Here is a 27736-nt window from a genome sequence, read left to right as displayed (position 1 = left end):
CACATTTCTTATTTTTTATTTCAACATTTAAAATATTCACAGATGGAGCATTGTATTCATTGACATCTCCATGGAAGATGTACCAAACAAAGCATACAGGTGTCCACAATTACAGAATTACGTATTTGTGACTATGTAAATGTTTACCCCCTAGAATTTATCTGGAAAAACGCTACTTAAAAAAAAAAAAACACACACACACCAAAAAAACTTTTTTGAGTATCTCACGGAATTTCCATAAAAAGTGAATAGCAAGAACTAGCAGGAGAAATATTAGCCAGCACTTCAACATTTCAAGCTTGTAGTATTCTTCTAACATACCCATGTCAGAAACATTTACTTCTCAATTATTTTTCTTTTCCTCTCAATAGCCAAGGCCAAGATGTACGTACTTTCAATTTTCAGTCTTTTTTCCAAAAGCATTATGTGGAATAGGTTGACCATCACAAAATCTTGACTAGCTAATGAGGTAGGAAGTCTTCAAAAGTTCTTAAGCATTTATGAAGCGAAACAAAAGAGAATCATCAAATGATACACAGTATTTTTTAGTGGTTGGTTGTTCTTTTAATAAAATGCCAAGAGCACTGGAAATGGGTCAGATGCTGCTTGTAACTTTAGAAGACAGAGAGTAAAACCCCAGGAGAAAGGCCCTGCAGCCGTGACAGGCCACGGCTAGTATTAACTCGGTCCGTTCTGGCACTGCAAGCAAGGAGAGAAATGGCGGCCCCCCAGTGCCGAGCTTTCTGCCTGGGGAAATCGTACCAAGAAGGTCAAGTTAAAACAGGGGGAAAAAGTACTCTTTCTTTCCGTACAAGCTAATTCTGCTATTATTTTAACCCAGTTCTCATCCTTTCCTACAGACAAAAGAAGATTTATAACTTCTATATATTGCATATCCAGTAACATTATTGAAATGAATTTCTCAGTCAATGTACCAAATTCTGCCAGAAAAACACTCCTTATAGGAAGGCTTTAAACTAGACAGCTAGAAAATGCCTAGGGAATAAAAGACTTCAGCACCATCTCTTTATTAGCAGATTGCTTCAAAATGCATACACCCCTTAAATTCATATAAACCTCGGACATTCAACCATCACTCCCTCTCCATCTACACCAAAATCAATGTTCTGTGTTCTAACTACCCTTTTTGTGTATATAGGGAATACTTTACAATCTACCCGATTAAGCTAACAGGACACGCGTTTCCAAAAATGGGGGAAGTCATCAATAAAAAAGTTATTTGCACACTTTAATACCTATCATTTGATGAAGGCTAAAATACCAGAAGAGAATTTCTTTATTTCCTCAATTACACAACAATTACGGTTACTGCTAAAAACACTTTTTCAAAAAACCCAAAAATGCAAAAAAATATATTCAAAATAGAATAGCTGCCAGACAATTGATAACTACACATGGCCTGGCAGATGGTTTTGAAATCAAATCCTTGATAATTCTATAAAATGTTCTAGACACAGCAATCAAACTTGGTGTAATAGTACAACTCTCTGATATAGCAGTAACCACTTTAAATTTTATTTTAGCTACCAAAAATAACTTGTCAACAAGGAATTTTTAATGTCTAGTCTAAACCTTTCTTTTCACTATTCTATCTAGAATTGTGTCCTATCAAAGAGATCAAAATATCATTTAGCTTGAAGAGAACTGCGTCATCTTCACTGCCTTCTTTAACTTCAGTAAAAGTTCCCTCACGCTCTTTCCTAAGGCCACACCATGCCCTATTTATTGCTGCCAAGCCCCTGAAATCTATGCCTCTATCTGTGTCTGCTTTGTCATCATGGTTCATTGAAAATTGTATCAGAGCGTCTGCTAAAACTTGGTAACATTTAAGTCCAGTACATTAACTGCAAAAGAACTAAGGCTACTGAAGCAAAGGCCAAAAACCACAAGTATATAGTCTTTCCCCTAAAAATTGATCACATTCCCTACTACTAACGGTAAAAGCTCAATGGTATCTCTGGCTATATATAATCCATACTCAATGTTGTAAAATAAAATGTTAGGCCAGTAAGCTTCCACAATTTTTATTAAATCCTAGTCTAATTTAACAATTTCTGATTTTATAGACATCCTCCTATGGTGAACATGTTTAGTACGTGAAAATAAGTCAGACATCTAAGAAGCCATCATCCTCTGCAGACTAAGCAAAAAGATAACTACCACACAGAACACTACAGGTAATGAAACAGACTTACTTGCTCAGAGTTTTCATACAAGCCATGTTGTTTATCAAACTATATCTCCTAATATTTAATACAGTAGAATTAGTGATTGTAGTTTCCATATAGTATTTTAATTACAAGTACCTTATTGAGATAACTAACATGTCAACAGTTTCACTGACTTTCCAGATTAGCATAATATATTCAAGAACAAAAAAAAATGAAAGTTGAGCAGAAGTTATTCAAGGAAAATGAAGTAAAGATAAAAAAAGGAAAGTGAAGTGTCACTGGACATTTGTGTAGAAGAAAACACAGCAACTATGGATTTCACAAATCAAAAGTTTATAAATTCAATACAATACAAATCCTTTTGAATGTAAAAGGTTGAAATTCAAATATCTATAAACTTTTGGCCTCAATTAAATAGTACCAATTCTTCTGATCAAAGAAGGCCACAACAGTTAAGACTGTATTACTTGATTTTATTTTACACTAGGTGGTGGGCACAAAGCGATCCTCCTCAATGAAGTTGACAATGATCTTCATTCAGATCGTTTTTAATAATGCACATAAAAAAAACATATTCTTACAAATTGTTCTGCAATCCAAATATACAATAGCTTGGGGGGGAGGGGGAGGAAATGTTTAGAAAACAAAAGCCAATGTAAAAAGACAGATTAAAACAACTAGACCAGTTACAAGTTTTATATGGCTCTGACTTTACAGTTTCCTTACTGCGTCATCAATGTCAGAAATCTGTTCCTTCAGCTGGCTCCATTGCTCAGGATTTAAAGAAATACCTAAAATAAAGTTTCAAAAATAAAAAACTGACAATCTATTTAAGCTTTCTTGAGGATTTTTATACTTTCAACTAAAATTCTTTTTTATCAAAATGACCATTTTTGAACCGTACAATGGTGTAATATTGATATAAAATCTCTTAATTTGTTAATTACAGAGTCATCACAATTACCTGAGGTCAATTTTATGTCCAGTTTTACTTTTAGACACCGCATCCTACATGCCACTGGTACATTTTACACCCAGTGAGAACATTCAATGATTTCATGATGTATCTCACAAATGCTTACACATGAGCAAGCCAAGTAGCCAGGCCCAAATTTGGTATGTGACATCCCACATCTACATCTAGCTGGTTCCAGCTTTTGCTCCAAATTTCCACAGGAACTCAAGGTGAATGACTTCTGTGCTGAGTTCTTCCAGAAGCATTCATTTCACTTTGGAAAATCCCTGGGATATGATCCATACAGGACTCCTTAGAATCCACATTCTGAAATCATGCCATCGCGGGGTTCAAGTCCCAGCCTCACTAGCACTAACTTTAAGACCTTAAAACAACTACACTACCTCTGAGGTTCAGTTTCCTCACCATTAAAATGGTTCTTATACATCCAAGGGTCGTTGTGAATGATTAAATTAGCTAACCTGAATTAAAAGCTTAGCAGATCACTGGGCACAAGTAAACACTTGGAAGGTTAGCTTAATGACACTATCCTGTGTAAACTGTAAAACTATGAACAGAAAGAACTTTGTACTTTAAAACTTTCAGTATTCTAATACCTGGCCCATGCAAACAGAAATAAACTAAACTGGAGAATTAATGTATCTCAGAAAACTGCTGGGAGGCCACCAAACAGAGGGGAAAGGGGGGAATGTGCTGGGACAGCCCCTAGGAAGGGCGTCCAGGAAGCTCAGCTCGTTGTTCCAGGGCACTTTTGCAGGAACAGGAAAAGAAATCTGGCATTAGCCACAATGGAACAACTGGGATGGCCACTCCAGAAGCAGGCTGAACAAGAAAGTGCAGAATATAAAAACACAGAGGGTTAAGCTTAATTAAACCTAAAAAATACATGAAGAAACAAACTGCCTTTCAAAATTGTATGCAGGCAAAGTAGAAGAAAATAAGGAGGAAGTTTTTCATCAGCTCAAGATTAACCTAAAGCAGTTAACTACCCAGCCATAAAAAATTTATGTTGGTACACAATGCTCTCTAGCTATTGGGTTAATTAATAAAGTATGCTTCTGTGGTGCTAGATGAAGCAAAAAGACAGAAACCCATTTAAATAATACCACCCTAACGAATACGCAAAAGGAAACTGTGTGAACCAGGATTTTCCATTCTTGATTTTGCAACTTCCCAGATAGTGCCTACTCTACTTCAGAATCAATGCTTTAAAAAAAATTTTTTTAATGTTTTAATTTACATTGAAGTAAATTAGCAGCCAACTGAAGTGATGTTAAGGGTACTATTTTTTCTGGGTTTTATTCCAATAGCTATATTTAAGGTACCTCATTAAATAAAAGCTAAGCGTCATACCCAAAAGACTACAGAAGATAATGAATCAACCAATGTGGACCTCTTCCTAGTACAATGCAAACATTATTTCGATTTCCAACAATCGAAATAAGGGTCACTTAGGGTCACTTAGATCATTTTTGATTCAGTCCAGTATTAGGACCAAATTCAGGAAATTAAGTCTCACCTTTTCTTCCTGGTTTCATTTCACCTTCTGGGTCCATCCAATATTCTCTAATATCAATAAGGACTTTTCCTTTGAAGTCCCGAACACTGACGTACCTCATTTTTCCAATCTGCAAAGAAGCAAAACATGAAAAGGTATTCGTTTCTACAGTCCATATTTATTTCATAAGTCATTGCATACTCACTCTATTTTTAATCACAAAAATAGCTACTACTCTCAGTATCAAAACGATAACCAAAGGAAGTATCACTATTAAAAAGAAATCTTCTCAAAAAGATGGAACTAAACAAGCACAGCTCACATTTCCAATCATTTCACATTAAAAGAATCATTAGTAAAACAGTGCAACTGCTACGGAACACATTGTACGGAGGCCCTCAAAAACCAGAGCGCACGACCCAGCAGCGGTCGGAGGCCCAGCCCCACTTCTGGGTATGTGTCTGGAAGAATTACAGCAGGAGCTTAAGGTAATTATTTGCACACCCATACTCACGAGAGCATTGCTCACAACAACCAAAACATGGGGCAACCGAAACGCCCATATTCTGATTAAGTGAATAAACAAAATGTAATTTATACATACAGCAGAATATTATTCAGCCTTAAAAAAGGAATGTCTGGCACAGGTTACAACATGGATGAGCCCAAGGCCATTGCACTAAGTGAAACAAGGCAGTCATCGAAAGACACATACTGTATGGCTCCACTCACACAGTGCCTAGAGCAGTCAGATTCAGAGACAAAGCACAGAATGGTGGTTGGGGATGCTGGGGAAGGGACAAATAGCAGAGCTATGTTAGCTATGGAACAGTTCTGCAAGATGAAAAAGTTCTGGAAATTTGTTTCACAACAGTGTGAACATATGGTTAAGGAAGTAAATTTTTTGGTTGCATTTTTTACAAAAAAAAAAATCATCAGAAACCAAACTCTTGCAGTATAAACTACAACCACAGGAAACCACGGACCTTTGCTTTAGCAACCCTTCTGAATGTAAGAATACAGAGACGGTAACATGAAAAAGCTTTTTCCTTTAGACATTCATTTCAAGTAACATCTTTTAATACACTTCACTCACAGTCTGAGAACTTAATCCTACTATGCACAGAAAACTGTTCTTCAAACTTTCTTAAACACAGGCTACAAAGTCCAAAGGAATGGAAAACACTTTACTCAACAAGGCGCTGTCAACACTCTCCAAGAAGTCTCTCACTACTGTAACACATTGTCTAGCACTTCAACTACAAAAGCACACTTTCCGATGAACACCTCTAGCACCTCTACCTCTCTTCCCCATTCTAAACCTACTCTCCTTCACTCTCACTGACTTCAACTCGCTGTGGCGGCTGTGCTCAACACACGCCAGCATGTGACAGCTGCGTGTCTGGCTGGGCTCCTTCAATCGGGCTGCCTCGGGAGTCAGAGCTGCGCAGCGCCGCAAGCACGCGTTCGTGACTTCCACCCTGCCCTCGTCCACTCAGACTGCTTTTCGGGTCTCAGTTTGGCCTCATTCATTCTCCTTTTAGCTGTCAATCTCAAGTAAGTTTCTTGTCCTGCTGGTGTGTCCCCTACTTCCAGGGCATGCCCCGTGCTTTGCGGAGAAAATAAAGTCCATTAGGTACGAGGCACAGGTGAGTGCCTTCGAATCTTTTTTCTCTGTATTTACCCACATCATTATCAACTCTTAACCTCTTTACCTTCCATATCCCATTTCTCCTTTACACATTCTTTCCCTTTCTGATGGTTCTTATCCACCATTTCCAAACGTGCCTCTCCTCTTTTTATAAAGCACTTTGTAACTTTCCCCATGTTCCCTTTTTCCCCTTAGGGCTGAACTCTGAAAGAAGCAAACTTCTGTTTCCACCAATTAAATTCCCATAGCCTACTCTAAAGTCACCTGTAATTTTATTGTCAGGTTTATAATTTTTTAAAAGTTTTTATTTATTATTTCTAGAGAGGAGAAGGGAAGGAAAGAGAGAGGGAGAGGAACATCAACGTGTGGTTGCCCCTCACACGCCCCCTACTAGGGACCTGGCCCAGGACCCAGGCATGTGCCCTAGACTCAGAATCAAACCGGTGGTGACCTTTAGGTTCACAGGCCAGCACTCAATCCACTGAACCACACCCGCTGGGGATATTATCAGTTATAACAGCTCATTTTTTACTCAGTCTTATTTGTATCCCCTACAGCCTATCATACTGGGTTCCTGGTAAACTGTTTTAATAAATGAATTAAGTCCAAAATAACTGTCACAGTGAAACTGTCAATAGTGACTTATAATACTGATTTAATATTTTTTAAAAAATCAGGTATCTTAAGCAGCTATAGCACTGCACTAAACATTTTCATTTTGGTTTTTACAATAAACCCAAAAGCCTATTGAGCAGATAAAATTAAAATATACCAAAACCTACTAAAATAATATTGATTATGTAAGTCAAGTTTAATGTGGGCTTAAGGAAATGGAAGAAACTTTAGGTGGTGAAATTTGACCTTGACAAATGATTAAGCATTAATTAAGTAAAAGGGAGAGACAAGTGGCAAAGACACAGAGGGGGGGAAAGCAGAAAGACACAGTACTGATATTCAAACACAGGCCCAACAGACGGAGCTTCACTGAAGAGGACTTGAAATACAGGGAGAGAATTCTGAGGCCTTTATAGGTTCCTGACCGAGAACAGAAAACAAGACAAAACGAACAAAAAAACCAAGCACACTACTACTGCTGCTGTCTTCTGCAAGAGTCACATTCCTAAGAAATCCGAAAACAGGGTTAAATCTCTAAAAATCTCACTGGAAAAGGTTTAAAAATCAAGACTGAAAGGAAACCTATTTTAAAGAAAAAGACAAGCATGTTGTAAATATATTAATGCACATTTTACCAGTCTCAAGGTAGAAATAGAAAGTACTCAATTTTTTTATGTAAAGTGCATAATACAACACACTAAACACAAGAAACAGTTAGCTCCTTTAATTTCTACCCTTGCTTTCTAGAAACTTCTCAGAAGTGCCCTCATCCACAATTTCAATGAAGTATGTTGTAAATATTTTTGTTTGCTACAGTATTTTAACACAGTATGAGGCATTTTCTTTCTCCCAAACATGGCTAACCATCCATGTATTCAAAACTTTGTGAATTTACAATATGAGGTCCCTAATCACTTTCTAATGATTTGCATCTGATATACAGCAAACAAGGAACTACTCAAAGTAGAGAAAAGGTATAGGTTGGTAAACCTACACTAAAACTTTGTAACATTTCAGAGACTAGCTGTAGGTTTGGCTGCTCCAGAGACACAGGCTGCTCCACCAAAATCTGAGTCACTTATAAACTAAAACTTACTGTGCATTTTGTACACTGCCCCTCAATATGTCAGTGTTCACTTGAACATAAAAGTTTTCATGCAGTAGAGTGAGTGCAGGCTGCAAACCAAAGGATCGCCCTTTGAGATTCCCAGACAGAGCACAAGCCTGAGTTGCAGGCCAGGTCCCTGGTAGAGGGTGCGGGAGAGGCAACCACACACTGATGTTTCTCTTCCTGTCTTTCTCCTTCCCTTCCCCTCTCTCTAAAACTAAATAAATAAATAAATCTTTTTAAAAAGTTTTCCTGCAAATCTCCAAATAAAGACGGGCCTGCGGAAAGATGCACCACGTTTACCCCATGACTCGCACGCTCCCACACCAGAGAGCAGAGCCACAGCTGGGCATGCAACCCCCTCCGGAGCACGGCGAACAGCGGCGCTGAGGAAGGAGACGGGAGGGCTGCCCCTGACATCAGGAACGAGGCAAGGATGTCTGCTCCCACCACTTCTTTTCAATACTGTACTGGAAATAATAGCAACAAAGCAAGAAAAAGAATGAAAAGGACGATATAAAACTCAACGGACATAATCATTATCAACATAGAAAACTCTAAGAAGTCTCAAAAAATACATGTATGACATATAATATAAAGTAAATATATGTTTACATGTTATGTAATATGCATATTTTTTCTAGCAATAAACTGGAAAATGAAATTAACATTTACGGTACAATAAAAAAATGCAAAATACTTAAGAATTTCACAAAAGATGTGCAAAACTCTATAGTGAAAATCATAAAACAGAGAAATTCAAAAAGATCTGAATAAATGGAGAGCGACAGTGCACACATTAAGTAGAAGACTCAATATTGTCAAGTTGCCTGTCCTTCCCAAATCAACCTTCAGCTTTACCCAATCCCAATCAAAATCCTAGTAAGCTATTTGGTAAAAATTGACAAGCTGATTCTAAATGTTTATAGAAATACAAAATACAGAGAATAGCAAAAAGATTCTAAAGGTGAAGAATAAATAATGTTAAAGAACTTATCCTACTTGATTTCAAAACTCACTGAAAATGCATAATAATTATGACAGTGTAGTACTGAAGACAGACATGTAAATTAATGGATTAGAGTGCAGAAATAGACACTTTTTTACATATTCACTGATTTTCATTATGAAGATCCAAGATAATGCAATGGAAAGTGAACAGTCTTTTCAGTAAGTGGTACTGGAACAACTGGCTACCTGTGTGCAGGGGAGAAAAATGCGTACCCACCCTATCTCAGACCAGACACAGAAACTATTACTACATGAATCACAGACCTAAACACACGAAAGTTAGAACTACAAAAATTCTAGAAGAAAAACACTGGCAAAATTTTTGTGCCCTTGGGGTGAAAAAATATGTCGTCATAGAAAACAAAGTATTAACCAAAAGGGGAAATTTACTGAAAATTGACAATCAAAATTAAAGCTTTTTAAAGATATTTAAAATAAAATGGCAAACCACTGAACCAGAGAAAATAATTCACTTTACGGCTGTCTGACAAAGGACTTGTATCTAAAATATATAAAGAACTCTTACAACTCCATAAATCAAATGACCTATTTTAAAAAGACTTGAACAGAATCTTCAAAACCAGGTCTATGAAGCCCCAGCTGGGGGCTCAGCTGGTCAGAGCCTCATCCCGACATGCCAGCATTACAGATTTGATCCCCAGTCAGGACACATACAAGAATCAACCAATGAGTGCATAAGTGGAATAACAAATCATATTCCCCTGATTCTTTCCTCTCCACCTCCCCTTCCTGCCTCTCTCTAAAATCAATAATTTTTTCAAAAAAAATTTAAAGCAAGTATGTGACATTAAGGAAATGCCAAGTAAAACTACAATGAGCCACCACCACTACACATCCATGAACTTAAGTAGATGAAATTAAGAAGACTGACAATACCCAGTGAGAACATGGAGCAACTGGAATCTTATCCATGGCTAATGGGTATGTAAAATGGTACAGCTAATATAGAAAAGTTTAACGGCTTCTTATAAACTTAAACACACACTTATAACCCAGCAAATACACCTGGTTTCTACCCAAAAAGGAAAAAATATCCACACAAAAAACTTGTTCAAGAACATTCATAGCAGCTTTAGTCCTAACAGCCCTTGAGAAATAACCCAAATGCCCATCTGAAGTGAATGGATAAACAAATTATAGTATAATCACACAATGGAATACCGGTCAGCAATAAAAAGGAACTACTGATAACACAAAAATGGCATGCTGAGCAAAGAAGCCAGACACAGAACAATCCAGACTGCACGACTCCATTTATGGGAGTTTCTACAACAGAACTGTCAGCCTCCCTTCAGAATCACCCCCTGCGCCACAGCAGGAATGTTCTGGGGTGCTGGAAACGGCCTGTCTACGAGAGTGCATACATTTATCACAGCTCATCAAATTATACTGTGTGTGCATTTTATTACATGTATAAATTATATCTCAATAACTTAGCCCACAGACACCCCCTCCTCCTTTGAGGAGAAAACTGAATAAAGCTAAGAAACTCTTACACCCCCCGTAGTACTATACAGATATAATTAAAGTAGAAAGAATAAAGGTCACTACAATCACATGTGAGAGGAACAAGTAACAACGCACTCAATTTTCATGCATATAATCTGGAAGTTAGCAGGAAAAAAATACCACATATACCATAGGAAACAATGATTCTTAAAAAATTTTTTTTGACTCCCTGTCCCCTTTGGGGATTTGATAAAGGTTATAAATGATCCTCTTAGAAACAACAAAAAAATTCAAATAAAAAAAAGGTAAGTCCAGCCCTGGCTGGTGTAGCTCAGTGGATTGAGCACAGGCCTGTAAAACAAAGGGTCGCTAGTTCGATTCCCAGTCAGGGCATATGCCTGGGTTGTGGGCCAGGTCCCCAGCTGGGGGCGTGTGAGAGCAACCACATATTGATGCTTCTCTCCCTCTCTTTCTCCTTCCCTCCCCCTCTCTCTAAAAATAAATAAAATATTTAAAAATAATAGTTCCAACAGACTCCCTGAAGTACATGCATGAAGCCCCCCACCCCACGCTACTCTTGCAGATTAAGAACACTTGACTGAATAACGACATAATTTAGAAGTATCACATTTATCCTTAAATCATCAAATCAACTAAGGTGGTATCACTAACCCTCACTCCTACCTCTGAGAAAAAATATACAGGGTCCAACAGAAGTAACACCTGCTTGAGTGTGGTTGGTAGGGTAATAATATGGGCGTGTAATAATCTGTAGTTTTAATTTGAACATGTCACCTAAAATGTCATATGGTATGCTTGAGTGTGATAGTTATGTTACAGAATTACATGCTTATGGTTTCTTAATAAAAGATTTTGTAATAAAAAGGGGTGTTATTTGCATCAGATCCTGTAGATCAACGCCCCCTGCGTCTCAACCATTATGGCCCTTAAGACACTGAACAATTACAAGCTAGTTCCCCAGACCATCTTTACTATCACAGAAGTCCCACCTCAGGCAGGTTCTATCCCTCCAGAACCTCACTCTTAAACTTCAGAGCTGAAGGAACCAGACAGAGGCAAGCATCTAGTAGCATTTCCTCGCTAGCCAGAATTCTGCCCAAATCACTCTCGAGTTTCAAAGATTAGTGCAGTGACATTTAGAGAGCTGCTTGTGCCTGCTATACACTGCTTTACCAAAAGTAAGTTTATTTCCTCTAGTTCTATCCTTGAGAGAAACAAGTTAAAAAAAAAGTGTCATATGGTTACTAACCAAAGAATCTTAATTTAGATTTTAGATCTATTTGTTCCTGGTAAAGTATTAACTGATAAGCTGGGTCCTGAAAGCTTCTAACAATGTCTAAAATCTCTGTGGGAGCTGTCTCCTAGAAGTATAGGAAACACATACCCCTACTTTAAGAAAAAGAAAAAAGCTACTTTATAAAGCACAATGAGATATAACTGATTTTCCTTCCAAAAGCCCCATCCTTCATCTTATAAAATTATCAAACCATTAGTATTAATAAAGTCCTGATTTTGTATCATATAATCAGTGTACTCTAATGTGCTCTTTAGCCGATTAAAGTTCAGTATTATCATCTAAATACTTTTCTATGGCCAAAATACCATTTCAAGGAAAAAGCTGTAATGAACAGCAACGAAATTAAACATAGTGTCTCTTAGAAGGCCTACACTACCAGGTTTGTGAAAAATTACTTTGAAAATAAGGCTTATGCTCCTCCTACAGGCATCTTCAGAAGGGTGAGAAGTGTTAACAGCCGTATCAGGCATGGGAAGATTTCCCAACTGAGTTGGACTTACATTGTTTGGTGAGCTAACCACCCCTAAAAATAGATCCCGTTTTCCCAAACCTGCTCTAGTAGAGCAAGAGCTGTAAATATGGGTCCTGGTTTCTTTTCATAGAAAATTAGGGGTTGAATGACAAAATAAAATCCACTATTAGGCCATTAAGAGGCCAAAGGTGCTCTATTTATCATATGGGTATATAGGCAGGCAGGTATATGGTGAACAGAACTAATCAGAGAAGAGCCCAACCAAGTTGCCCAAATACCCGAAAGTTTTTACCTACACTGCCAACATTAAGTTAAAATATTCCAAAGCAGCCCTTCATTCTACACAGGAAGAAAGTGTATAAAAAGGGTACTCTTTTTGCAGATTTCACATAAAAGGAAAGGGTACTCTTTTTGCAGATTTCACAATTTCATTCTGCCCCTTAAGATAGCTTCCCACTACACTCTGAATAAAACTCCAACTCCTGAAAACGGCCTCCCCAGAGAAAGGCCCTGCCAGATCTGGCCCCCCACCCCCTCACCAACTAAATCTCCCATCTGCACTCTCAGCCAGGCTTTCAGGACTCCAGCCACCAGGGCTTTATAATTCTAGCACAATCCAAGCTCCTTCCAACTTCAAGGTATTCGCATAATTTCCTCTACTTCGAAAATGAGTACCTCTCCCATACACTTCACACGACTGGCTCTTCCTTTCCTCCATCTTTTTTTTTTTTTGGGGGGGGGTTCTTGTATAAGCCCCGACCAGGACCGAACCCTCAACCTTGGTGTATGGGGTACCCAGCCTGGACTCCTCCTGTCTTAAGTGTCAAGTACCACTTCCTTAGAAGATTACCAGACACCTTCTCTCTCGTAATAATCGACTGTTGTACTTCTCAGACCTTATAATTTTACCTTATTTTAAGAGAGGAAGGGAGAAAGAAGGGGGAGCAGGGCAGAGACAGACAGACACACAGAACCACTGATGTGGGAGAAAAACATCGGTCAGGTGCCTCCCTCCCGTACACACCCAACAGCACACACCCAACAGTGGATGGAACCTACAACTTTTTGATACACAGGACGACCCAACCGAGCCACCCAGTCAGGGCATCAGATGATTTACTTTAATGTGTATTGACTTTAGAGACAGAGGGAGACAAAGAGACAGAGAGAGAAACACCGATATGAGACAAATTCCCTGAACGGGGACTGAACCCACAACCTAGGTAAGGCATGTGCTCTGACCAGGAATTCAACCCCCAAACCTTTGGTGTACAGGACAATACTCCAACCAAGCCAGGCCAGCCCAGCCAGGGCAGCTCTTATGATCTTAATTAACAGTGGCACCTCAATACTTGTTCTTTCATTCCAGAACTCCTGACGTTACCAAATGAACATGAAGCATTTTCTCTTGAGGGGGAGGGGTCATGATTCATACAAGTTCTGGCTAGCTTGATGAAGCCCAGCCAAGTGCCAAATGCTGAAACATCTTTTTCTTGTCAAAATGCAACAATTACAGGGTTTCACGAATTCTGAAGGTGACAAGTACCAAGGTATGACTATAAGTATGTTTTTGTGTATGACTTTTATCCCCATAAATCCCATGAAACCAGAGACCCCCTCTACTTGGTTTATCCAAAACTTAGCAAGGTCTGAATGAAATACAGTATGCATTCAACTTTTTATTCAGTCACCAAAACAGCGCCCTTTCATAATTCTTACAGTGACTTACCCGTATTTTTTGGACTATAAGACGCACTCCACCTGCCCCCATTTGGGAGGAATAAAGGTTGTTAATGCTGCTGTTGAGTTCTGTTCACACTTACATTGGTGAAATATTATGTCATGTTATTAAATATTTTACCACATTTTTTGCTTCAAAATTTTTTTCCCTATTTTCTTCCTCTAAAACCTAGTTGCATTTTATGGCCTGAAAAATATGTTCTATTCTCTATCCAATTAACCTAGTCTGCTCCTACTTCCTCTTTAGCATACAGGAATCAGAGAACTAAACCCGTAACTAAATCATTTGTCTGCATTTGCTTATTTTCTTTTCCTATGTATTTTAAACAAAAATCATATATACTTGAGGTGTGCAACAGGATTTGATATAAATATTCATAGTGAAATGATCACTCCAGTCAAATAATTAGCATACCATCTTCTCAGCGTTACCACTTTTGGTGTTTGATCAGGGCACCTGAAAGCTCAGCATGTTTCCAGCGTCCAGTACCAAGCACAGTAACCCTGTGGCTCTCCACCTTCTTTATCCAGACAGACAACAAGGCAAAAGCAAGTGGAAAAAATCAAACTCCTATCTTCCTATTCTCACCTTAATCCTGGCACTCTTTCAAGACTTTCAATAAATTGTGTGTATAATGATATAAACATGTACTCTGTGTGTGTGTGTGTGTGTGTGTGTGTGTGTGTGTGTATTAGCCTCGCTTTCTAATCAAATGTTGCCCTCTCATTCTGTCCAACATTTTGGCTTCAAATACACAGACCTCTGTAGAAGGCTCACTCTACGCTTGCCCTCGTTACTGTACTCTTCCATTTCCTTCACTTCCTTGGCCTACATCCCTCTCCCTCCTCCCTGAACACCTACCACAGAGACGTGTCCTCAGTCCCCTCCTCCCCTCCCGCTGACTTACACTCACTCGAGTCCCGTCCCCGTCCCCGTCCCCGTCCCCGCCCCCGTCCCCGCCCCGTCCCTGCTTCCCGCCCCGCCCCGCCCCGCCCCGCTCCCCGTCCCCGTCCCGTCCGTCCCCCCCCACCCGTGCTGATGTCGCCAGGAACATTTCCCAACCACACCCTCCGGGGGCCACAGGACACTCTTCTTCTTTTATCACATTTACAATCAGGTCCAAAAAGCCAAACCTAACCACCTCCGCCATTAAAACTAATTTCTTTTCCTCATTTCTATTAATTAAACCTGTGTTTCTAGGGGCTCTCAAATGTACAGTCTTCACTGACTGTTTCATTCCTTTAGTCCATTTTTCATCAGTTATTTACAATCGTCATTTTTTCTTTGGGAAAACCATCTAAGCCCTATCACCTCACTCACAGATTAAGGCCTACAATAAATTACCCAAGAGGCCTCTCCCCACAAATCCTTCTTGTACTATACAATGATGCCAATAACAAGTCTCCCTAAAACAAGATACGACACCCAAGAAAAGAACTTCCCTCACATTACCTCACTATTCCACCTTTTCTCCACAACGCATAAACAGAGGGCCTATGTTAGTAAACCTACTCGCCCTTTCTGTTCTTGTCCAGCCCAAACTAGGCAGGTCTTATTGCTGCTCCCTCTCCAACATCCTGTATGTATTGGATACTTCACAGACCAATACTAGACCTACCTCCCCCAACTGCTTTCTAATGTGCAATTCTCAACCTCTTTTTTGCATGTCTATAGTTTTTATACCCACATTGTTTTAAATACAGCAAAATTACAGATGTCTAGATTTTAACAATAATCTAGCATCATAAAGGGAGGATTTGAGATCTTGCACCCAGGCATATTTTCAATTTGGCTCATATTAAATGCATTAAGAAAAATTCCAGCATCAGTTCTGGCTGGTATGGCTCAGTGGATTGAGCACAGGCCTGCGAACCAAAGGGTCACCAGTTCAATTCCCAGTCAGGGCACATGCTTGGGTTGCAGGCCAGGTCGGGTCCTTAGTAGGGGGTGCACAAGAGGCAGCCACACATTGATGTTTTGCTCCCTCTCTTTCTCCCTCCCTTCCCCTCTGTCTAAAGTAAATAAAATCTTAAAAAAAAATTCCAGCATCACATAAATCACTTTCATTTCAACTAACTTGTTCTTATATTCCAATAAATATCCTTAAGCAATCTTTTATACTACATATGTAAGATTATGCATTATTAGATTAAGCCATTTTTATCCTTCTTCAGATGAAGCCAGATGAATCCTTTGGACCTAAGAACCAACTCTACCTGAAACATGTTATCATCTCTGCTGCTGCTGCTCTGCTTGGAGGATGACAGGGCTCTGGAAGTTTCACCCGTCTTTTGCTTCTTTACAGGTTTTTCTGAAGCAACTTGCTTTTTCCTCTTTAACTTCAAAAAAAAAAAACACGAATATAATTAAAATTTGCACACTAAATAATAAAACACATCTCAGGTTTATGGACAAGAAAGGGGATATGTACAAGTTCAGTGACCAAAAGTAACCTCACAGGACCAACCTGATCATCAATTCCTAACTGCGCAGGTCAGGGTGGTCACACCCAGGCCTGTGACTTTCTAGTGGAAGGTGTATCTTTGCACTAAGCCCTGTCCATTGTTTCTGTGCATCTAGGTGAACAAACGTTTTAAATGTCCTTTTCAGACCCCCGAAAAGCTTAATTAATCACCCTCAAGAGAACACACGGTCTAATCCAATCCCTGCCTTGCTTTCTCCCACCTTCATGCACATTCTTTACATTCCCTCCCTAACTCCAAATGTGAAAGATAAACTACAAACACAAACTGTCATTCTCCAGGTCATTTGAGATCTTGTTATTAGTTTGACTCAAATAAACCACAAAAATTCTCTACAGGTTTGGACATGTCTTATACTGACAGATTCAAAAGATTCCATCTTTTTTTTTTTTTTAAGATTTTATCCATCTATTCTAGAGAGAAGAGGAAGGGAGAGAAACATTAATCAGTTGCCTCTCATGTGCCCCCTACTGGAAACCTGGCCCACAAACCAGGCACGTGCCCTGACTGGCAATCGAACTGGCAACCCTTTGGTTCGTAGGCCGGCAACCAATCCACTGGACCACACCAGCCAGGGCAAGATTCCATTACTTTTTATTTACGGTTTAAAGAATCAAAAGACTACATTTATTAAGTAAAAAGTCATAAATACATAGTCAGGTTGCACATGACAATGAAACTTTGAAACTAACTAACCTACCACGGATATGTAACAGTGTTTTCAAACTGTTCTCAGGAGCCCAAAATTACTTTAGAAATTAAGGGTGACATTAACCAGAAAAGTTATTTTGTAGACCAGGATCCCACATAAGGTTTCTTTGGGAGGAACAGTAACAACAAAAAGATGAGGGACCTGCTGCTTTTAAACTTTTGGAAACCACAATCTACTAAAGCTACAAATGGAATGTGGTAATTATGAAGACTACAACAATTTATTCCATTTCTAGGATATGATATTTATTTATGCTTTGCTGATTCCAAAAGAGACTTAAACTGGCTTAGGGAATATGAGTAGGCATAGCTATGAAACCTATTTTGTACTGGGCACTACAAGCTAGTAAGTCAAGAACTTCCTCATCACAAAAAAGTCACTGAAAACAGACAGTGAAGTGTATGACTAGCATTCACAATCAAAACAATGCTTTAAAAGTAACATTACTGCAAAAGTTTTAATGGAGCCCCATTCTCAAAATGAGCTAACCGCCCATGAAAACCAGTAGAGGGCAGTCATGTTCTTCGGTGGAAAGCATAAGCTACTACCAGGAGCAAGAGTTGGTTTACAATTATAATACGAATAAAAATGATAATTAATAAATTATAGAATAAACTGTTTTGTGTTCTCACAACTGTAAACTTACTTTTTCCCACCTCCATAATTTAATATTTTATTAAATTCAGATGAAAGTGAGTAAAATACAATGTACATACGCAAAAAAAAGTGTTAAGTCCTTACAAAATCAACAGTACTATTTGGAACAAACAGCAAAAATTAACCCAGCTCAATAAGCAAAAGCAATTATTCTTTACAACAGGATGTCTAGATATTCCCTGTGGACTGGCACATAAAAAGTTCAATGAAAATGTTAAATGAACATATTCAAAGGCTATACTATGTGCAAATAAAAAAACTGAGAGATTTCCTACTACAATATATGCGTGTTCTTTGAGGTCTTGTTTCAACCCTCCAGATGATATTATACTGTGTATTTCCCCACGGAGGTCCGTCTTCTACAAGATTCTCCCTTACTAAGCCCTCTTTTAACTGTCAGGCTAACCAAGCTCAGAGACACAACTATGGACGCTTCTAGGAGATAAGGACAGTCTGCACGAAGGAAGCCCTGAGTGAAGTGAGAGGTGCTCAGTTAAGGGGAATCATGTACCACTTACAGTGCAGTTGTCATTTAATGCAGAAAAAGCCTATTCTGTCTAAATGGGTAATTTCATGTCAGCTTTGCTGGGTGTTAACTAAAAGGAGGGGACCAGGGCAAATGACACTGTAACTTAAAAGGTACCAAGCTCACATTTGAAGTAATACTTGTGAGCTCAATAAACACCAGTGGCTGAGAAGATTGTCAAAACGGACATCTGCATTAAAGGGGTTCAGATCATCTGGATCAACTACTTCATATAATAGCTATAGACAGACTCTAAATAATGACAATCAGTGGCTTTGACCTTATTCTAATACTAATCCCCTGGGGCCCATGGCAGTGGTCCCGCAGCTTTGGGGTTCCTCATCTGAGGCCGGCCAGAGTCTGGTTTAGGGGCTAGGAGTGCGCATGTACCAGCCAGCACCTGAGGCATTTTCGTGGACTGGAGTGGCCCAGGCCATCTGCACCTTGAGAAGCAGCGCTCTCACTGGGAGACTCGGGCTCACCTCGCTGTCCCTCAGAACTAACTATGGACAATCCTGCTGAACTAGGTATACAGAAACGACTTGGTCCAGGAATAGTCACCTTTTTGTCAACTTCACTGTCAGAATCACTGCCAGAAGAGCTCGAAGAAACAAGTTCCTTTGATTTAGGCATTCTGAAAGAAAACATACTGTGTAAGTAATTTACAAGCTGCTCTATTACCTTCAATTTAACACACTCCCACATCAGAAATGTAAGAAGCCCCATGGTCCGTTCAACCATCTTGTGGTACTGGAGTGGTTATACTGAGCACAGTGCTGTAAGTTACGCTCTGATCTATGCTCTTGCAAGCTGAAAACAACATGCAGAGTAAGGTGTTCTGACCCAGCACGGAGAAATGCCACACACATCTCCCCCTTACACCAATGGGTCTTCCTTTACTTCATTTTAGGGGGTTGGATGTTTATGAGCAGGGCACTTTGCGAGAAGCAGCTGACAGCAATCACTGTTAAAGCCACGGAGATACATGAATCTTCTCAGTACTGCTTTCCACTTCTCACTGACAAGACCTAACAAAATTATTCACTGCAGGAAATGACCATAACATCCACACAACACGGGGAACAGTTGCATTTTTAGATGTTGATATAATTAATTTGCCACTGTAGTACTATTTTTCATATTTTGTCTGTTCTTAATTTTATTTGGCTTTTTGACCATGCCCATCAAATAATAAATACTAATTCAGAGTTTACAAAGTTATACATAATTCACAACTCATTACATTTTACACTGATTTTCTACGCTTGAATACACCAGAATTTGAAAAATCTGCTTTTAGGAGAAGTAAAACCTTTCCTCAAATTACCACTAAGACCTAGTTCTTCAGGTTCCCCAAGACAGAGATACTGGGTTGGCCAGAAAGTTCATTTAGTTTTTTTATACAAGGCTCTAGTAATGCCTTTAACTTCACTCAAAACAATGTTGTTACACTGTATTGTGACAGCTGTCATATCAGCATGCATTTTTTAAAAACCATAATTGGAATTTTTGTGCAGCCATTTTAATATTGAAGATGGAAAAAATATACAATGTTTTTGGCATATTATGCTTTATTATTTCAGGAAAGGTAAAAATGCAGCTGAAACACAAAAACAGAATGCAGTGTGTGGAGAAGGTGCTGCAAGTGATTGAACCTGTCAAAGTGTTTTGGGAAGTTTCTTGGTACTACTGACACTTTGGCCAAATAATTCTTTGCTGTGGGGCAGTCTTATGCATTGGAAGGTGTTTAGCAGCACCCCTGACCTCTACCCACTAGAAGCCAACAGGAGAGATAGCCAATGTAATCAAAATACCCAAATCAATAAAGCTATTGGTGAAAATGGAAAATGTGTCTTTAATTTTATGGAGAAAACTAAACAGATTTTTTGGCCAAGCCAAAACACGGCCCAGTGCCTTCAGGCAGATGTTTACTGAGGGACTGCAGCAAGACAGGGCGGCTCGTTGAATGTATTTTTAGGGGTTTGTTTTTAAGGCCTAAACCCCAAATTTCGAGGAGCTCCAAGGCAGTCTATACTTATTTTCAAGGCACTTACAATACCAGGTGGTAAAATGCTTCTCATCAAAGTACCTTTAGCTCTCTCCATCTCCTTTTCTGCCTAGACTAAGCCATTAATTTTTGTATGCTCTAAAGGGCTCAATACACACAACACAGACTATAAATGTTTGGATAAAAAGGAAAAGAGGACTTCATTTTCTCCTTCAAAAAATTCGCAATCTAGCTCTAGACTGCACTTGAATTGGCACTGGCATTCAGTGTGTTCCACATAGGAGGTCGAGGTAAAAGAAGTGGGCCATCCCAACCCTAGCCGCTAAATTCGAGAAGCTCACACCCTACCCAACCCAGCCAGGTTGACTTGACTGGTAATTTCTCGATGAAAGAGTAACATTCTTGGGAGGAGCCACATTCATAACCACGTTTTATGCATTATTCCTGCTACTGCTCCATTTTACCTCATCTCCAAGTCAATTCAGTTTTGTTGTATGCTAGCTGCTAATACTGCCAAGGCACATTTTTTAAAGGTAATTAAATTAAACATAACCTATTTTTCGCTTTGGAACAGCCTAGCGTAACTATGCCATCTGTTAAAAGCTGACTGGGGGCCTAGGATCATTTCAAAAAACACCCTCCTATTCAACCCAGTAAGTCCACTAACAAGAAACAGGTCATGGTAACTGTAGCCAGCCTCTTAAGAACTTTTAACAAAACATGTATTTGTATTTAATGTGCTTTTACTATCTTCCCCCCCGCCCCGCAAAAAAAAGCAGACTCATAATTCAGGCAAACCATACTAAAATCGCTCGTGTAGAATATATACAAAACCCAAATTAACAAAACTAAGTCTTTGGTCATCGATAGCATGTTGGATTAGAAAAGATGATGTGAAAAGAAACCAAGACTAAGGGCACATGGATTCCGTACAACACGAGAGTGATGAGCACCAAGACCCGGGGAGGGGGGTCGCGCGGTACCAGGAAGCCTGCCACAACTCCCGGGCTGGAAACGGCTGGAGTCGCGCAGGGGACAGGTTGGTCGGAGGGGGCGTGGGAGGTGGCGGAGTGCGGAGGAGACCGTGCGGGAAGAGGAGGGACTTGCACCAAGCGCCATTTTCTTCTCTCGAAGCATTCGCTACCCGCTGCAAACCAGCCGTCCTCCACCCTTTGCCCTCTCCGCCCCCCACCCGCCATGCTACCCCGCTGGGATCTGCTCCCTCGCTTCCCTAGAGCGCCCCCCACCCTGAGACAAGGGTGGGGACTCCGCGAAGCCTTGGGGGAGGAGCAGCAGACCCTGCACGCGCCCCGGGCCACGGACCGGGGCGGGAGACAGCCACAGCCGCCGCTGCATTGTCCCGGGGGCGCCACGACCCCCTCCCCGCGACTCCTCAGCCGGTGCCCGAAATCCCGGGCCGCCACCGCGCCCACCCCCGCTCCAGGCTGTTCCCCCGAGGCCTGGCTTCTGGCGCGTAGGAGATTTGCAGCACAAGGGCCACGGGGTCGTAGATAGAGGAAGGGCGTCAGAGACGGAGGAGGGGGTCCGTGGAGGCCGAAGCAGGGAAGGGGTAGGTCAGGCAGCGCCGCCATTTCCCGTGGCCGTCACCCACGAGAGGAGTGATGGGCCGCGGGCTGCGCGTAGCCCGGGAAGGAGGGTGAAGGGGTCAGCAGGGTAGGGGGTTCGAGGGCTGGGGGCGGAGTCCCGCGTACTCACGCTCCGCTCCTGCTTCCTAACAGCCCCGTGCTCGCTCGCTCACGACTGACAGAGAACCGGACGTGACGGAAGCCAGGAGACACCGGCTCCGCCCCCCTGGAACACGTGATGGGGCGTGGCTTCGCTGCCGAAACCCACACTGAGACCCTTTCCAGGGCCTTAAAGGAACCGCCCCTCGTCCTGAGCTGTTGCCTTGAGAGCGAGATGCAGGGGAGATTGGGTCTGTGAGTGAATGAGAGAGTGAATGAAACATCAAAGAAAAGCACCGAGCTTTGTACTTGTTCCATAAATGTTTCTTGTATGAAAGTGAAGTGTCCACCCTAAAAAAAGTGGACACTTTGGCACATTTCTCCTAGAAATGACCCTCCTCCACAAATCCCCCAGTATTTGACTGCCTGGTAAAATCCAACTCTGTTTAATTACATAAAACGCAAGAATTTTTGCAGAGGTCGTGGGCCACACAAACCTTTATCCCTAAACTGAAGTCCTGGAGGTATAAGATAGTTCACAGAAGGCAAGAGGAATCCATACTACAAACAAGAATATATCTAATAGATTTTTTCAGTATATGTTTAATGAATGCCTACTGTGGCTAAGAATAAACGTAAAGTTATATTCAAACAGCACACTTAGCAAGCACCCACTATGTGCCAGGCACCGCAGGAGGCACTTTACATGTATCACAAACTCGACAAGCACTTTCCAGAGTAAGAAGGATTATTCCCTCCGTTTTATGGATGAGGAAACCAACAAGGTTAAATAAGTTGGAGGCTCATGCAATGAGTCATGAGGCCAACCCTGCAGAGCCTGATTACCCGCCTGCAGACCGGGGAAGGATGATGCAAAAGTTCTAGCCCACTCCCTCATGCAAGGCTAGGTGGCCACTTTTTAAAAATTCCTTTTACCTAATCTTCCAAAAAAGGTGAAATAATCTGTAGGGACTAGGTTACCACTGAGGGATATCACTTGGGAGTGAGTATAAAGGAATCCGCTAGGATGCTGTCTGTATCTTGGTCTGAGTGGTGGTTGTGTTACCAGAGAGAAACCCGAGTTAGCCCCACCAACCCCCCCCCCCCGCCCCCAGCTTGTTCTTCGGTTCTTGCCTTGCTCTCAGAAGACAAATTCAAGCAAGAGAAAACACGTATAGTGGAAATAAGATAGAAAGGTTATTTATGAAACACACAAGCATGAAACTACAGGCAGGCACCCAGCTAACCTAAATGCCCCATGTATAGAGGAAATAAAGTTGTTACTAAGTTTGTTCTATACACTTGAGCCAATGCTACAAGTGGACACCCAGCCAATCTGAGTGAGCAGGCTACTGGGGTTCAGGGGTTCTTGGTTCTCCCTCCTCCAGCTTCTAAACCTTCAGAATAGTATACAGCTACAAAGGCTTTCTTTCTCAGCTATTAAAGGCTCTTAGTAAAATTGCTATAGAAGCTCCCTTTCCCAGTACAGAGTCTCAAGGACTTCCCTCCTCCTGCGCCATCCTTGCTTGTGATATTTAAAATGCCCACAATCTCACTGGACCAGGCTCAGGACTGCTGAGTAGTGAATGAAACGTGTCTCCCTCCTCCTCCAGGCCTTGGTTTGCTACCTATCCTACCTAACACTGGCACAGATATGTACAGATGTAAAATTTCACTTAATAGTTGTGCATTTTACAGCATATGAGATATACTACAATGAGAAAGTTGAAGAAGTAAAAACTAAAAATACTAAAGTTAAATTGTCAAAAGATGAAATGCACTCAATAATCACTGTACTAGCATAATAGCTTGCTAGGCTGAAGTCTGCATATCCAAAGGCAGTTAGGGTCGCCCCCCAACCAACACTACAACCAACTGAATAGAGTTCCTATGCGGCCACCAGTGCCAGAGGACTCGGTGGGAGGTGTCTGGTTGGGCTGAGTGATATTCTGGGGTAACTAGAGGATCACCTAGCTTCCTGGGCCTTGGGAGCCGTGGATGTGTTGCAGAAAACAACTCACATGCAGGGGAGATGGCAAAGCACGATCCTTTATTACGCGCGCGGGCTCAAAGGGGTTAAATTCCCAAATCCTGAGCAATGAACTCAAGCTGAAGTTTCCTTTATATGCTTGTTACACAGGCAGAAGGAGGAGGAGAAAGGAGTGCAGCTGCTAAAACGTGGGTTAGTGTGCGACCTTGAGATAACGGCTGTTGCCTGGGAACGGCTACTGGTCAGCTCCTACTTAAGAACAGCTACTGCTCAGCTATGTCCTGTCACAGATGGAGTTCTCCCTCAAAACCTGGGTGCTTCCTGAGGAGGGACAGGGTGCAGAGCACTGGTTGGAGTCATTTGACATACATCCTCCCCTCCCTGTCCTCCAACATAGAAAGAGCTACATATACTTCTATTTACTCAAGAGCAGGAAACTCCCCAAAGGTCCTTTCCCAGTTATTCACTCATTCAACAAACATGTATTGAGCACCTACTATATCCTAGCATTGCTCTAAGGGCTGGGACCTCAAGAATGAACAAGACTGATACAGTCGCTATAAGCTCATAGAGCAGAATAAAAGCAAGTAGAAAATAAATAGTAATTGAAAAATAAAATTTAAAGTTTTTTTTAAATTACTAGACCTTACAAAAATATCTTTTATGAACATTGAGAAAGTTGTTGGAAGCTACCTACTTTTTATCTTAATTCAAATAAAAACCTGGAATACAAAAAAGAAAGACAGAGCAATGCCATAGAAACTGTTGGGTTCAGGTTAATTTCGACATAAAAGGGCTGAAATGGGAATATTTAGACATGTAGCTGCATTAAAAGAGACAGCCACGCTAAAACTTTGGCACTGGAGTTTCGAAGCAGTGCAAGAAGTAGGCACTAAGACCCTAAGGTCCAGATAGACGAGTCTGAAGAACAGAAACCCACCCAACGTAGAAGCCCACTGGAGACCAAGGGCTGCACACAGGTGGGGCCCACACATCAGCCCTGCAGGCTCAGCGGCAAAACCACCCAAGCCCTAAGAATTGCTGGCTCTGCAGAGCTGCAGGAGCCCAGTTCTGGTCTTTTTCCAAGATCCAAGGCAACACCATTACCTCTTCTTCACCTATCACTACTACTAATCAGCACCGAGGAATCCCGCACCTTTGCTTCAATGGTATTTGCACCCAGAGGAAGAGATCTGTGTTAGCCTGGTGGGGTGGGTGGGGGGGCGTGGCGAGGGGTTGAGATCACTATACATGAATATGCATATCTATATAATTGTCAAATGGAAGCTGCAACCACAAATACCATAAAATTCTGCAGAGAGCTGGGATTGGGACAGGGAATGCTTCAGAGAGACAGCCTGGAGCTTGACCTAGAGACATGAGAAGAACATTTGGAGTGGGAAAAGAGGAAGACTCTGACCTAAATATGACCACATTGAGAAGCTGCAAGTAGTTAATCCAATGGGAGTGGAGAACTGGCACAGAGGAAGAGTGAGAGATTCACCTGGAATGGTAGGGTGAAGCCAGATGGTAAAGTGCCCCAAATGGAGTCCAAAGAGCTCCAATCTGAGGCCTTTTGACTTTATTCAATTGAAAAAGAAGAGTGAGATATGGAAGGTTTGAGCCAGCGCAATGAAATGTTTTAGGAATGTCTGGGCTGATACCAAGATTGGGCTGAAAAAAAAGAAGGAAGAGCTAGAAGCTAAGAACACCACAGAGAAGGTTGCTCCAATTGCCAGGGTAAGGGATATTTCCTAGAACATCAAAGTGACTGTCGTTTGGGCTGGGCCCCAGCTGAACTCTGCACATGTCTGGTCCAACAGAGGGAGCATTAAGAGTAATGACATAAAAGACGTGTTCTAGGACCAGAATCATAAATATGGAGATCATTTGGAGGGTTACCACCTGGGAGGGCGAAGGAGGAGAATGGGGGGGGGAAAGGTGCAGCAATTAAGAAACATGACTGGTAGGTACAAAATAGACAGGGGTTGCTAAGAGTAGTATAGGAAATGGAGAAGCCAAAGAACTTCTATGTATGACCCAGGAACGTGAACTAAGGGGGTGGGGGGCAGGTTGCTGGACAGAAGGGGCGTACTGGGCAGAGGGGGGCAAAGGGGAAAAAATGAGAACAATTGTAATAACACAGTCAATAAAATATACTTAAAAATAAATAAATACAAAAAAAGTAAAAATTTTTAAAAAGAGAGGGAGATCTGTTCTTCTAAACTTAAACCCAGTGGGTACAAGCAACTGTTTTGAGACCCATTCGCCTGTATTGAATGCAAAGGGGAGAGGGCCAGCCTTCCCTCTCTGCCACTGATTATGGCACTGCTGTGGAATTGCGTGGGCTCGATTCCAAGATAAACTCCTGGGCTTCCGTGTGCAACAAGAGAAGAGGCCTTACCCAGGCGAGGAGGGAGGCCATGGACTCCAGCAGAGCAACATTTGTTAAACACAGTGCCCAGCGGTGACCACCAGCCCTGGGCCAGTCTCGCTCCCTGAGTGGAAGCTCCGAGAACGCGTTCTCATGGCTGCACGGCAGAGAACATGTGTGGTGCAGAATCCCACATCGTGAAGAAGGACGGCAAGTGAGGGGAGTGGTAAGGGATCTGGATAGCAAAGTCAAAACGGAATCCCATAGATGTTCAGAATTACAGGCCTGAGCTGCCACGACAGGCTGGAGGGGGTGCACATATGGGATGGTGAAAACAAGAGGAAATGGCTGAGTTTCCCGTGATGGAGCAATCAGATCCCTGCTTCCTGTCCACCTACCTCATCCTTGTAGGAGGAGGGGGTTATATCCTCTCTGGAAAGATTGCCGGAGGGATGGTATGTGCGAAGGGGTTGAAGGGCAAATAGAATATAGGACATCAGGCCAAAGTCTGAACACTAATATGAAAGCATTCCTCCCCAGATCCTTTCTCCTTCCAGCACTATTGGAGCTTTTAAAAATTAAATGCAAACAAAAAACGCAAATGCATTTCTTTTAAAAATGTTTTAACTCTGAATCATAATGAAATAAAAGTAGCCAAGAATATATGCACTCACACAGCTGCTTGGCTGGGTCCCCCTGCACACCCCCACCCCTCACACACACCTACCTACCTGAGAACGTGGTAGGAGAGGCAGAAGTTTACCTCCACCTTCTTCCAGTGTTTGCTGGGCCTCAGAGTTAAATTGACACAAGACAGAAAAGCATACAATTTACTTAATGCAAATTTTATGTGACATGGGAGGAGCCCTCCCATAAGGAAATGGAGACCCAAAGAAGTGGCTAAACCTAAATGCTTTTTTATCCGCAATTGGACTGGAGGTAATTGTGAAAAAGTAACTAACTTATGTGGAGAAACTAAAGGAAGATAAGAATTACTTGAACAAGATCTATTTGCATGGAATTCTCTCAGTCTTAACTTCCTGTCTTGATGATAAGAATGTTAATTTCATTCCCCTAAAGGAAAGGCCTCTTCCATAAGGAGATTTAGCTCCTGATTTTAGAGAGAAAAAGGGAGGAAAGGGAGGGTCAGAGTGGCCATTCTGTACCTGCTTTTATTTTTTAAGTGGCTTTAGCTCAAAAATAATTTTGATGTCCATTTTGAGGCCTATTATATGGCCACATATTCTGA

The 27736-nt window shown here is 41.2% G+C and overlaps 1 protein-coding gene across 3 annotated transcripts; it reads right to left on the bottom strand.

Moving 5' to 3' along the window:
- SUB1 (SUB1 regulator of transcription) lies at positions 1-27237 on the bottom strand. 3 transcript variants are annotated; one of them, XM_045848178.1, is made up of 5 exons: positions 27219-27237; positions 18992-19064; positions 16269-16391; positions 4688-4796; positions 1-2983 (listed from the first exon to the last, which is right to left on the bottom strand). In XM_045848178.1, exons 2-5 carry the CDS (start codon positions 19061-19063, stop codon positions 2904-2906), a joined length of 384 nt encoding a protein of 127 aa, XP_045704134.1. In that variant the 5' UTR covers position 19064; positions 27219-27237; the 3' UTR covers positions 1-2903. The 3 variants fall into 3 exon arrangements, with proteins under 3 accessions (XP_045704134.1, XP_045704133.1, XP_045704132.1); XM_045848177.1 differs by lacking the exon at positions 27219-27237 and adding an exon at positions 22155-22241; XM_045848176.1 differs by lacking the exon at positions 27219-27237 and adding an exon at positions 22155-22204 and having other exon boundaries at positions 18992-19079.
- Positions 27238-27736: the final 499 nt, after the last annotated feature.

This window comes from Phyllostomus hastatus, unplaced genomic scaffold (assembly GCF_019186645.2).
Source record: "Phyllostomus hastatus isolate PE091 unplaced genomic scaffold, TTU_PhHast_1.1 phas_contig_58, whole genome shotgun sequence".
NCBI lineage: Eukaryota > Metazoa > Chordata > Mammalia > Chiroptera > Phyllostomidae > Phyllostomus > Phyllostomus hastatus.
Note: the sequence above shows the minus strand (reverse complement) of the source record. Positions and strands in the feature narration are given on the sequence as shown.